The sequence below is a fragment of the Harpia harpyja genome, chromosome 7 (genome assembly GCF_026419915.1).
Source record: "Harpia harpyja isolate bHarHar1 chromosome 7, bHarHar1 primary haplotype, whole genome shotgun sequence".
Lineage (NCBI taxonomy): Eukaryota > Metazoa > Chordata > Aves > Accipitriformes > Accipitridae > Harpia > Harpia harpyja.
This window is the reverse complement of record NC_068946.1, coordinates 22,199,156-22,212,370: the sequence shown is the minus strand read 5'-3', so window position 1 is coordinate 22,212,370 and position 13,215 is coordinate 22,199,156. Positions and strand designations below refer to the sequence as shown.

General features: G+C 36.8%; 2 protein-coding genes across 9 annotated transcripts in view; one reads left to right on the top strand and one right to left on the bottom strand.

The window, feature by feature from the left end:
- Positions 1 to 8,580, top strand: part of HIBCH (3-hydroxyisobutyryl-CoA hydrolase) — a 49,748-nt gene extending 41,168 nt beyond the window's left edge. Inside the window, exons 13-15 of one of the 3 annotated variants that reach the window (XR_008235909.1) lie at positions 1,183 to 1,216; positions 4,540 to 4,671; positions 6,257 to 6,342. Coding sequence is in view for 2 of the 3 variants with exons in the window: in XM_052791729.1 (XP_052647689.1) it covers positions 1,183 to 1,216; positions 6,257 to 6,372 (150 nt within the window). In the remaining variant the exon portion in view is untranslated. Of the gene's footprint in view, positions 1 to 1,182; positions 1,217 to 4,539; positions 4,672 to 6,256 lie in introns of all 3 variants that reach the window. The other 2 variants (XM_052791731.1, XM_052791729.1) reach the window with 2 other exon arrangements.
- Positions 1 to 13,215, bottom strand: part of C7H2orf88 (chromosome 7 C2orf88 homolog) — a 58,394-nt gene that overhangs the window by 36,070 nt on the left and 9,109 nt on the right. For 4 of the 6 annotated variants that reach the window (XM_052791737.1, XM_052791733.1, XM_052791732.1 and 1 more), the window contains one exon: positions 8,581 to 12,580. In XM_052791737.1, the coding sequence (XP_052647697.1) occupies positions 12,151 to 12,414 (264 nt within the window). In that variant the 5' untranslated portion in view covers positions 12,415 to 12,580 and the 3' untranslated portion in view covers positions 8,581 to 12,150. Of the gene's footprint in view, positions 1 to 2,881; positions 4,000 to 8,580; positions 12,581 to 13,215 lie in introns of those variants that run through there. The other 2 variants (XR_008235910.1, XM_052791736.1) reach the window with 2 other exon arrangements.

The window sequence follows — 13,215 nt, the reverse complement described above, 5'->3', positions numbered from 1 at the left end:
CACAGACGGGTAACAAGTCTTTCAGAGACTAAGTTTTATATAGATTACATCAAGGGCTCACAATTTAAAGGGTTTTATTTTCAGTATCTTCTTTGTGTGTTTGTTAGGCTGTCACTTTCTTTCTTCCAGTTCTATGTCTTTATATGCAACTTGAAGGAGACTACATTAATGATGGTCAGATGGGAATGGTAGAGGGCTTTTGTTAAGAAAACTATGATAATGTTACAATATAGAAAGTTTTGTATTTGGACCATAATTTTAAACCTGGTGTTCTTGAACAGATTTCCTATTTAAATTACTTAGTTCTCATTGCCTCAGTTCCCATCAGGATGGGAATACTTGTGTATCACTGCCTTTCAGGAGTGCTGTGATAAATCTATTAAAGAAAACAAGAAGTTTTAGTACTATTTGTAGTAAGGTCCGAGTACTTGGATAACATATGAGGAAGTGATCTTTTCAGTAGAAGAGAGTTGCTAACTGAATTATCTGAATGAATTCCTCAAAAAGCTTCCCCATGGTATCATTATTATTAGCTTTGTCACATTTTAAAATAAGATTTTTGTGTGTCTGATTAAATGATTTGTGATGGTTAAAGTAAATGCTTTAAAAAAATATGTTAAAATGTATCTAATTCTGATACGTTGTAGTGCCTGACAGTATCCTTGCTGTATCTTTCCTGAAACTAGTATTATGTCTCCATTGCTAGTGAAGCATCCTTAGGGATTGAAATGCTATGTTTACTTTCATAAAAAAATAACTGGATCTTTCCAGGATTCCATTTAACTGCAAAATGTTTCAAGTTTGCAGAATACATCACAATTCCTGAAGAATGGCGCTACTCTGAAGAATTTCTGATCCTATACACCTTAGCCCCCATCATGCAAAACTCTTTAGAAAAATCTATGAGATGTAACACAGAGAGAGGACTTACACTGCATAAAAGTTGGCTGATTAACTACAGTTCAGACTGATTTTTAAGAGCTGTGGCTGCATTTAAGCAAGAGGATATAGAGCTCTTTAATAAGTAAAGAGAAAGTAGGACTAGATGAGAACAGTACAAGTGGGATTTAACTGAATCTTGAAAACTTGCATTTCAAGCAGAAGTGGGATAGGGAGAGATGGGATAAATAGAGTCTGTCACGTTACAGCTTTTTTTTTTTTTTTTTTTTTAAAATCTTTCAGAGAGGCCATGACTTCTATGAAGGCGTTCGAGCAGGTAAGCATGCACACCAAAAACGTTTCTCAACCTCAATATGCAAACTCACTGTTGTGTTGCTTCTCTGGAGATAAGAAAAGTGCATGTAGCAACAGCCCAGAGAACACTTCCCAGCTTACTACAGTTTTTGCTTATTGGACTGCTGTATGGCCAAAATTTATTATTTGTTCCAGAGTGTAACAGCCATGCATAATCTCAGTTTCCTAACATTATTTATCCACCTGGTAATGCAGCACCATGAAAAGGTTTCAGAAGTTCATTGGGAAAGTTCAAAATGCATTTAACACTGACAGTAGTGAGTAGCTACCTGTATCATTTGTGTGTCCAGATTTAGTGTTGTCACATAGCCGGTTCAGCCAGCCGTAAGATGGTTTAAGACTCAAAGTCAAGAACAACTGTTTGCGCAGAAAATTGTTAGAACAGAGACTACTTTCACCCATGTCCAAAATATCTCCGTATAGAGGTATCTTTCTTACTATTAAAAAACTATATATATAAGCTTAATGTTAAATAATTCAGCATTTTAAGGCATTGTTCAAGATAGGTAGTGGTAAAAGTAGAGCAGCAGCTCAGCAAGTTCATCTAGGGGACAGACTTAGATTCTGTCCTTGATTCTACTGCTGATCCACTATGCAGTTTGTCAAACTCAATGTCACATCTGTTAGAAACTGTAATAATTATTTATGTACTATTCAGCACAAGAGGCATTTCCTTTTCCAAGGAGCTTACAGTACAAGACATTTGGATGAATAACTCTTCGGGGTTGAGGGAACCTGGCTTTTAATTCACACAGATATCTGTCTTTTTAAAGTAGTTTAAAATCCACTTGAGTAGTGGATATTAGTTTGAGTGTTCACTATTAGTAATACTGTATTAAAGACAACCTGGGGTGAGATGCAAAGTTTGTTTGTACAGCATGAAAAAAGTTTCCAATCTTAATTAATTAATCTTTAGCACTTATTAACAGAGAGTCCTTTGAAGAATTTACCACACATGTTGAGAAGTACATGGTTTTCATTATGTTGGTAATGGGGACAAAGATATCCTAAGAATATTCTTTTTAAGATATATTCTAAATCACCATATAAGCTGCTGAAATGTAGTTATTCAGGAAGTGAGAAACTCAAAGTCTGAGAGTCAGATGAACACCAAACCAAATTCTCACTTGTAATACACAAGGTCATTAAACCACGTGGGGATGCAGTAGAAGACAAAAGCAAATCACTCGTCAGTATGGCCAGTAAATTACACAAACTGCTTGTAAAGAAAGAAGCTGCAAGAACAGCAGTTGGGAAGCTTTCTTTTACATAGGATGATGTAGCAAAGGCTTAACTCTATCAGGGGAAGGGAAAAAAGAAACCCCACCACCAGAGATCCAGCTGCACTAAGGGGATTGCTAATAATAATAATTTGTTCTTGAAGTACTTTTTCTCTCCGCTTGCTGCATGTATCTTATCCTCAGATTTGTCATATTAAAATTGTTTCTCTTGTTTAAGAGTGGTGCAGATTCTCACTCAAGATGAAGATCATTTTTGTAGTTGGGTCTAATCTCAAAAATCATTATCCAACAATGTAGTGAGCATCCTTTTTAATAGGAAGTAAGATTATTAAGTATTTCACAGGATCAACCATAGTGGATAAAAATGAAAATGATAAAAATGTTGATTTAAGTATTAGCTTTTTCTTTATTAAAACATTACATTCCAAGCATTTAAGAGCCAGCTGTTGACCCTGTCTACCACAAGAGTATCTACCACAAAGTAAAGATATGATAATGAGATTTTAGTTTTTGAAGATTGTTTTTCAGCAGCAATGGCCATAGGTCAGGTTTTAATAACAGCTTTTATCTGCTTCAAACCATAATTTTAATAGGCATGCTAGGGAAGTAGTTTGTTTAAAAGCTTTTTAAACCTGCTTTGACCCGAGGTCAAAATTTCATTTTTCTTTTAGCCAGTTTTCTTTCAACCAGACTGAAAATCTGCTGGCAAACAGTCTTCCCCATTTATGAGTCTCGTGATTGGAGCTACTAAAGGAAAACCAAAACCCTCAAGGCATGAAATACACAGATCACATTTCATCAACATTTTCCCATATGATGGTAAATGTGGTCTTTGAACACTTTAGGTATCCATTTTTCACCTTGATTTATAGAATAATACATAAACTAAGAAATGCGTAGCTCCGAGTAATTTCCAAGAATTTTGTTTTTTAATTCTTACTGCATAAGAAAAGCAGTCATTTTTGGAGTCAGTGCTCAAACACATCCAGGTAGACAATAATCTCAGCAGCCTAAGGGGACAAAAATCTCTTAAATTAGCTTCCTAACTATTTGTGCAGGAAGGTACACTTCAAATGGAATTGTAAAGGCCTTCTACGTATTGCTGATCCTGCAAAGATCTTATTTCCATATGGCTTCTGCCCTGTCTCCTGCAGTGCTAGCAGCTGGCAGATGTGAGCCTTACCCTGGGCACACAAACCCCCTGCAGTCAGCAGGTAGGTAGGTAGATTTCATTGCAACTAACAGAATTTCAGGTACTTAGAAATATCAGTGTTTTGACTGTGCTGAATGAAGCTAAGCAACAGAACACTAACTGAAGTCCAATAAAGTCACTGCTACTAAACAGAAGGGGGTTGGATTTTTTTTTTTAAAAAGGTAAAACACAAGAACAAACCCTTAATACAATGTCTATGTTCAGTTACTTTTATCTTAATGAACTTCCCTTAGCCTACCTTAGAAGTCTTCAGAATTTTTGTTCCATTCGTGTAGTGATCGATATCTCAAGCTGGAGAAACACAAAATATACAGAAGTTAATGCAGAAAGGGAATATTTTCACAACACTATTAGAAAACAACTATTTTAACTCATATAAGATTAAAGATTTCATTGGAGAGACCATTATGAGCATTCAGTTTATCCACCAGAGTAAAACTGGCCACAGATCCAAACAGAAAGATTAACTTGATTACACAGTAGAGTGGAGAATTATCAGCAATTACTACTGTATTTCAGAGTTGAAGCTGTAGTAGTATACACATGGACTTTTCCCCCTCCCCCAATTTAAAGCATCTCTATTCAGTGTTGGCTTTTGTGGATAACAGTTAAGACTATTTTGGCCAGACTGTGAACTTCAACTAATGTTGAAGAAAATCATTAGGTAAGTACTATTCCAATTGAATAAATAAAGTTGATTTGGGACAATTATATATTTTGACCCAAACCAATCAATGGCTTCACATCACAATGTTTAAAATTAACTTCTAGGATCATAACTTTTCAGTAAGTTACCCAGTTGAATGACTTGGTAAAATCACTCTTTTACAGCACATTTGTTTTAAAGAATTGCCTGCATGGATTCTACTCTCTGTGGAATTGCAGCTTCTATCTGTATAATGGGTTTCTTTTCAAAATTAGTGTTTATTTGTATCCAAGGAGTCCTTAGTCCTGTATTTGCAGGTAAGTGGATGCAGGGCTCTGATTCTCCTTTCTCTTCGGAGATGCAAACTAAAGAGTTGTGATGCCTGTATGTCTTCAGCTACAGAAATAGTAATTAGTGCAGTTGTCACTTGAATGGTATTTATTTTCTAGGCATTTTCCAAGTGTTGGCTATAGAGGTAGAAGTTAAAAAGAAATTTTCAAGACACATTTTTTACCACAAGCTGCCATAACACCTGTCTTTTGATAAGACACAGTCTTTAGGTAGGCATTCTTTCCACTGAACTTAAAATCCGACTCCTTTGCACATTTCTGATCCTGGGTCGTTCTAGTTTAGTCACCAATAATGAAGTCTGTTTAGAAAGACATGAAAACTTACCAAAAAATCAGCTGTTATTCTTCAAAATATCTAGTCTCTGTGAGTGTCTTCTGTCCACACACCTTTAGAATCATCCTACTCTGAACTCTTTGTCAAACAAACAAACAAATTCCATTCCTAACAGCAGCACTTGAGAGATGCTTCCTGCCCATCCTCCCTTATATGCTGTGGGCTGTGTTGGTCAGGAGGTCTCCCAGGACACAGGTGCATCTCCACATCAGTTGCTGATATCACACATCTGAAGGGAATGTGTGTTGAGGAGGGATGTTGGCTAGTCAGTGCATCCTAGAGAGCCACAGTTACTATAGCTGTTCTTTTTTAATTATAAAAATTTCACATTTTTGAATAGCAGCTTTATGGGTTTTCTTGGAGCCAGAAAGGTGCTCAGAAGGACGTTCTGGAATTCCATTCATACTGGTCATTCTTACACACAAATAAACTCTTGTCTCATTACTGTTTGCTAGTGCAGCTGTTCTTGCTGACATGCCTTCAACATTCCTGTGATACAAGGAATGCTTTTTGAGAATTGATATTTTCTTGTTATACTTTTACTTGCAATTCATTCACTGATGATTTTATCTTCGGTGGCATATTTTCCAGGATACAGTGTAAAGTATATGTACTAAGATTATACAAATCTTCACAGTTAAATCTACATATGTCTGCAGTATCTGTCAGTATTTACACATAGATAATCTTGATTCTCCCACAAAGATACTCTGCTTTACTCTTTCCTCATCAGTTATTTCATTATTAGTTTTTATGATGTGTTTAAATTAGCATTAGGCATTTAACACCTACTTTGAGTCATCTCCTATACTCTACAGAGTCAGATTTTGCACAGAGGTGTGGAAGTCCTTGTCCAAAAGGAGCATCATGCACTGTTCCCAGTTTCACATGAAGAAGCAGAAGTCAGGCAAGAGTAGTAGGTCCAACAGAAAGCACTAATGTCAGGTCTATTCCTTCAAAGCTTGGGCCACTTCTGAAGTGATTCACTGTTCCTTGTATCATCAGGCAACTCTCAGATATGTCTCTAGACAGGTCACAACTCAAGAATTTTTGTTAGAGTAGAAATACTTATGTTACAAAACCACTGCCTTCTCCAGAGCATATTGATTTTTCTCCCCCATGCATCCACTGTAGTTGTCTGTCTGGATGCAGTCTGAAGTCATATTAATTAGAGAAGGTCTACAAATAACTTTTGTGTTTTTATACTCCACCTGACAGTGCTGACTGACAAAGACCAATCCCCCAGATGGAAGCCAGCTGCTCTAGAAGAAGTCAGTGATGAATTTCTGGACGATTGTTTTAAGCCATTGGGAAACAACGATCTCAAGTTGTAAAGATCAAGCCTATTGATATCTTATACATCTGCTTAATTCTATGATATAAAAATTAATAGCAGTATGATAAAGCTTGACAAGACTCTTTTAGCTAGCCCGAGATTTGTAAGTCTAATTTTTTGCATTCAGGAACATGCTCTTTTGTTATGCTGCCATAATGGCAAAATAATCATATCTCTGGTTAATAAGGGGAAAAATTACTTCAAGGCAAATTGTTATTTTTACTGCTTTACACAATGATTAACATTTAATTTTTGCATCAACTCTTAGTTTAGGAGGAACCTTTGGGGAGAGAGCATAGTTAAGGGATGACCTAATAAGCAAGAAGTCAAGAGACCTTTGTGTTCTTGTCTCTGTCACTGATCTGTTAACTTGGGATTGTGCCTTAGATTCTTCTCTGTACAATGAAAATAAAATATATTTAAAGCTTTAAAACAGAGCTACAAAGGAAAATGCAAGGCGTGCTAAACGCATGGTGTTAAGTAGTCTTTTAAATAAAAGGTCAGACTAATACATTGTTAGTCTGAGAGCAAGGAATTGTTCTATTGATTTAACATTTGGTCAGTATTCAGTCTTGCTATGTGATGTAGACATTGTTTCAAATGTCATAATATTGCCAGAGCCTGGAGCACGCTTCTGCTTGCTTGTAAAACCAAATTTTTTAAATGCCATTAAGCTTGATTGAACTGCAGAATTAGTTTTTCATTATTTCAAAAATTGCTAGTTTTTCCTGGTCTTACAGTGGTAAAGAAATAACTGTCTCAGACCTTCCTCTGAACACTAAGCAGCACATTTCCTGTTGATGTGAGTGATTGTCTAATGATTTTAGTGGTAGAGGTCAGCCTGGCCCTAATACTGCAAGTGGCTGGAGTTTATCTATACCAACTAGTCTGAGTTGCCATTTGCTTGTGCCCATGAACATCCTGTCTGCTGGGTGGAAAATTTGTGAAAGTAGGGGGAACACAGCAATATGTACTGAAGATAATGAATAGGTGAAAAGGTGAAATATCTGCTGCTACATGGATCGTATAGTTTTTTAACACAACATATCCTAACAAATGTATTTGTTGGAATCAAAATTTAAATATACATCAAAAAACCCTTGTTGTATGTGCATTAAAGGTTGCTGGGTTCTGATACTAATAATACTTGAAGTTTTACAACATAACCAGAGCCCCTTGATAAAAGTATTATCTTTTGGGGGGGTAAAATTAATTTTTCTGTTGTGCATGCAACATATAGCTACTAATCTTTCTTCAACAGTAAGACTGCATGCTTTTTTATGGTTAATCAAATCATGTATCAGTATCTCTTCCTACTTGTTGCTACAGTTATAGGCAGGTCACAAATACAAATTTTGGACTCTCTGATGAACCACTGAGACTAAAAGAAGAAAACTTTTGTTCAAATTACATAGCCAGTAATCAGCACTGGGGAATCAAAAAGTCAGAGCTACAGCAGAACCGTTACGGAGTTTTCAACATTGGGCAGTTTTTATTACCAAAGGTAATGGTCTGCACTGGTTTAAGGCTCCTTCCTTCCTAGAAGCTGTTGCCTGGAAACAAAGTCCAGGAAATTCAGGCATCAAGGTGAACTACTAGAGTGACTTTCAAAGAATTAGAGGTGAGCAAAATGGAGAGCAAAATCAAGAAAAAATGGCACCTTGCTTTGTCACTAGAATCTTTAAGATAAAATTGTTAAAATTTCAGCTGTGAGTTAATGTTACCACGTACAACTTTGTTATGAGACAGTCCTTGATTTTATTTTCAAAAGCAGTTGAGAGATTTCATTAATACCTTTTGGGTAATCCTGAAAATCTGACTTGAATTTCTACCTCGTGCTGGTTCTGTAAGAAATGTAAACCACCCCCCTTATTTTTTTAAATTTTTATATGTTTTAGATTCTTAAACAATTAGTATTTTTATTTTTAAAAAATTAGTTCATTCAATTATTTTTGTACAAAAGGAGCAATCTTCAGCGACTATATTTAATGAAGAACACAGTAATCCCCAGGAAGCAGGGATCATACCTTCTCTGATTGAAAAGGACTTACAACATTTTAGCAAGAGTATACTTCTGAATCAATAAAATTTGACTCGCATGTTCAGTTGCTTCCAAAATTTATGTGAACAGGAATTACCCAAACTCACGGTAACAAGATCCTGTCCAATCTGTGCATTTTTATCAAATAAAAGTCATACAAGCAGATGGTAAGTTTAATTTTATTTGGTCCGCAAGAAAATATTTTCCAGAAAAAATATTGTAAAAATATATTGTAGTTTGTTTTATTTGGGAATACTGATGTGTCTTACTCCAGAAATGTCAATTTTACAAAGCTGTGCTGCAGTTAATGTGTTTTGAACCATTATTAGAATATCAAGTCAGTCACATCGTACCCACTCAGACTATACTTATGTTTCCTGGAGAAAATATAAAGCATATGTATTTTTAACTCCTAAATAGAAGTAAACGGTTTTGCAAAGTATGCCAGTCCCATACTGGAGTGCCTTTATTACACAAAGTCAAGTCAAAGAATCAGTGGCAACTTAGTTGGAAAGCCACCATAAGTGGATTTATAAGACTATAGGACAGCTTAGAGTAATCTAATGATAAGTAAACAGATGTAATTTTATTTAGGTAAAGAAGTTTTTATATTTGTTAGTATTATGTATTAAAAATACAGCAGAACTCTGGCAAGAGATCTACTTTGATCTCTTACCAGATTGTAGTATTGAACAGATATAATTTTTTTTTTTTTTATTAAGAGTAAGTGCATTATTTTTTAAGGACAGTGTCCTGTAAAAGAGATTGTTTTCCTGGTGAGAAGCTGTCTCCCTGTTGTTTGTAAGCTTATTTGCTTTCCATTTGCTGCATGCTTTCCCTGAAGTGCCAATGTCATAGAAAGCATCATAAACCAGCTGGAATTGCACTTCAGGCCATATTGAAGCTGCTGTAATCTTCAAGCATTAATGAGGGAAGACAAGCTTTGTTGTTGCAGGTAAGTGACTGGGTGGACATAACAAGCAGCAGGCGATTCAGTCGCTATCGCGTTATGGGTGGCTCTCTGAGCAAGCAGCGCAGCCATCCCACACAGCAAGTACTCCAAAAGGAAGCTCACTGCGATGCATGTTTAATTATACCTAGGTAACTTTCTCCTTTGAGGAAATTTTGAGTCTTTATCAGTACAGATGCGATGATGTAATTTTAGGCTATTTTATATTATTTTATAATTCTGCCTGCTGTTGGACCGTGCAGTGGCAGCCTGCCAATAGAGAAGCTGGTTTCAAAAGTGCATCTGTTATTCTGACTCCAGAAGAGTGTCAGATGCTAAGGCTACATCCAAAGAAAGGATGTGAGACACTGCAACACCTAACTCCCTGTGGCAGCCACCAAGGTATTTGTACAAGGGTCAAGACAGATATACCTAAATGCACTCCTAAACTGAGTGCTGTTTTCTATCTGCTATTCACCCATCTGGCAATTAATGTCTATGGTATGGAGTTTGGGCTTTTTTTTTTTCTTTTTTCTTTTCTTTTTTTTTTTTTTTAATTACTGTCTTTGGCAATGTTAACATTCTTGAGTCAAGACTAACGTTACAGAAAGGTTGGCCTTTTTTTGTAATAAAGCTTTATTTTAGCTATAATAAGAATAGGAATATTTTTTAATACTACGGTTAAGCAATATCCAGTTAATATGTACTGACCTGATGAGTGTTTCGGTTTTGCTTTTTAATTCACCCAAGTATACAGCAGAGGTTTTTTTAGATAGAGCAAATGTAGGGTATGATCTAATGTTTTACATAGTTTAGAGCTTCAAGGAACATCACTGTTAGCAGTAGAATTTAAATGGGCCATAATACCTTAGTCCCACTTTACATGTGGCTTCAAAGACTGTGTTACTTCATAGACCAGGCATTACATCATGAGCAGATTTTGTTCCATTTTTCAGCAAAAGCCTGAGAACAGTCTTCATAGCAGGGTCTAGTCTGGTGACTGAAGTAATGGCAGTCTTGTGCTGTGTTACAAAGAAGCATTTTTCACCCTTTGCTCTTCATACAACCACTTCCCCATATAGGTGAACTTCAAATAACTAAGTTTGTGTCAGAAAGTTTGCAGAACAGCTCAATTCAGACTATCTTATGTCTGAGAATAAGCTAAAAATAACTATTTACATGATCCTCTTTCTGCTTGTTTCCCAATGCTTGAAAAAATCATGCTTTATATCATTTACTAGAACTACGTGTACCTTTTAAAAATAGTAACAGTTTTTGCCAGTATGGAAAGCATTTTTCTATAAAATGAAGACATAAAATGGAAAAGCACTTTGATCTAGGAAAAAAACCCTATGTCTTTTAAACTGGCTATAACAGAAAAAGGAACAAACAGGTGCTAAAAACCCAAGCTTTTACAAGGCATTCACTTTGTATAAAATGTCAGCAAAACTACAGCTTTAAGATGGCTATGATTAATTTATGCCTTTCTTGGTATCTCAAATGCTAGTTATGAGTGCAGTAGGTCAGGCTGCAAGTCCTGGAGAGGCAGGGTGCAGTGTGTGGATGCAAGCTAGATCAAACCGGTAAAGAGTGTAGCCCTTTAGCTTTGGGCCTAAGGCTTATTCACTAATTCAGTGCATGGCTCAGGCTTTAGGTTTCTGTAGCTCACATTTGCATCCCCATACACAGTTTTACCAGCAGGTAAGCGATGAGCCTACAGAAGCTGAAGGAAGGCGTACTGTCCCAAGGGTGTTACTTTAGAGTGAAATTTTAGTGTAATGCAGCCATAGGTCCCATGAAACAAATAGTCCTAAAACATTGTTACGCCCTTGAAGGTTCATTTCACTAGTTAGCCTCAGTAGTTTTTGCACACCTATCTGGGTTACAGTAAAAAACAAACAGACAAAAAAAAAAACACCACAAAAGAACCCCCCCAAACCCAGCACCCTAACAGAAAAAAAACCCCAAACCCAAAACCCCAAACCAAAAAAACCCGAACGGCCTTGTTCTGAACACAGTGATCAGGTGTCATTAAACTATCTTAGTGCAGGATCTTTAAGAATAGCCTTCATGCATTTACAGAAGCCAGAGCATCTGTTAATTATAATGCACTGTTTATCAATATTGTAATGTTTTTCATTGGTTCACTTAAGAATGGAAGTTGAATAGTATCATAATCCATATGGTTCCCTGCATACTTGGTTTTATAAAATGCTTCTCATCACCTTCATTATTTTGTGGTTTACAGATTTAGTCAGGTCAAAGAATCAAAGTAAAATTTATGACAGCAGTTTTCTTTGCTGCATGCAGACCTTGGTTTCACTTTAGCAAACGCGTACAAATGTGCCAAGCATAGAGAGTTCTCTTTTCACCTACAAACTGGCCAGTGATTTTTTATGCAGTACATAAAAATAATCCACGCTTTGTTGTTAAGCATCTTTGGGGCCTCTGTGGCAGTGCTTGTACAGTTGCAGGGCAGCCACATTCTTCTCATCCTCTTTTTTTAACACTAATTTCTGATCACATTCAACACATACAAAGACAGAATATACTCAACATACGGCCAATAACAAATGACACTTGATTAATAGATTCTACTGTAATCCAATTAGTTTCTTAGCAATACAGATTAGAAGGCAAATTTTTTCAGCCTCTCCTTGCGAACATTCATATAGTGGCATTATGCTCAAATCACAGCTGGTTTTACTTTATTTGCACTAGTACCAAATACAAACTGCTTAACAGACAGGACACTCACTGTGAAGACAGTCCTTGCCAGTCAGGGCTCAGGGCACATCACTTTCAATAAAAGGGATGTCACTGTATTTGCTTTCAGTCACTGCCCACTGTTTCACCGCCTGATCAAGAATCTCACGGGAGAGACGGTGTGCGTAGTCTAGCACTATAGTGCTTGATGGACTTCTCTCATCCACCTTCACTGCTATCAGTGATGATTTCTCCCCAGTGCATCCTTCGTTACCTTCCCCGATCCTTTCATCCTGGATAGCATTTGAACCTGGAAAGGCATCCTTGGATTTGATGCATCCCATGGTACATTTGAAAATGCAGCTGCAGAATTCAGCTCAACAGCATGTTTTGATAATCTGGAAATGGTTTCCTTGTTTGATGCACAGTGTTGCTGCTTCTTGCCAGTGGTTTGTGTTATTTTCAAAGAACAGAACGTCTCCTTTTGTGCTTCTTTACTTCTGAAGAAATCTGTCAAAATAGTGTTTCATATAAACACAATAAATAGTTTACCATTCTGAGTGAGCTCAAAGGAAAGCTAAATCCACTACAGACGCTTGTAGAAGCAACTTTAATAAATCTCTTCATGGTGTGCGTAAAATGGTTTTATCAGGAACATCCATCTACTACTTGACCTGAATTCAAGCTGCCTTTGAATGCAATTCCTAGTACGTGATGTAAGCCATCTAGGAATGTAAAGGTCTCAGGAAACAAACAAACAAACAAATCTATGTTTCCTCCAAACTGACAATGCAGTGCACTTTTCCTGAATCTGTAAACAAATACTGTTTAACTCCAGTGACTGCTGCTGCTAAAGAAAATAAAAACACACCCCCAAAACACCCCACAGAAGCACCATACAACCACCACCTAACGAGAGCCTTGTGTCATAGCTGTTGTACACCCTTTAGGCCGGAGTGACACTAATTCTCAGTGTCATTCTGCTGTTGCTTAAGGAGGCTTGAGCACGCAGTCACGGGAAGGTATTCACGAGAAACAAGAGCTGCTTTTTGTTTTTTCCCTTGAGAGGTTTGGGAAAGCAGCAGCGGACTGCTGTGTTCAAGGCAGTTCTGACAGAGCTGGAGCACCATTCTTACTAAAACAGG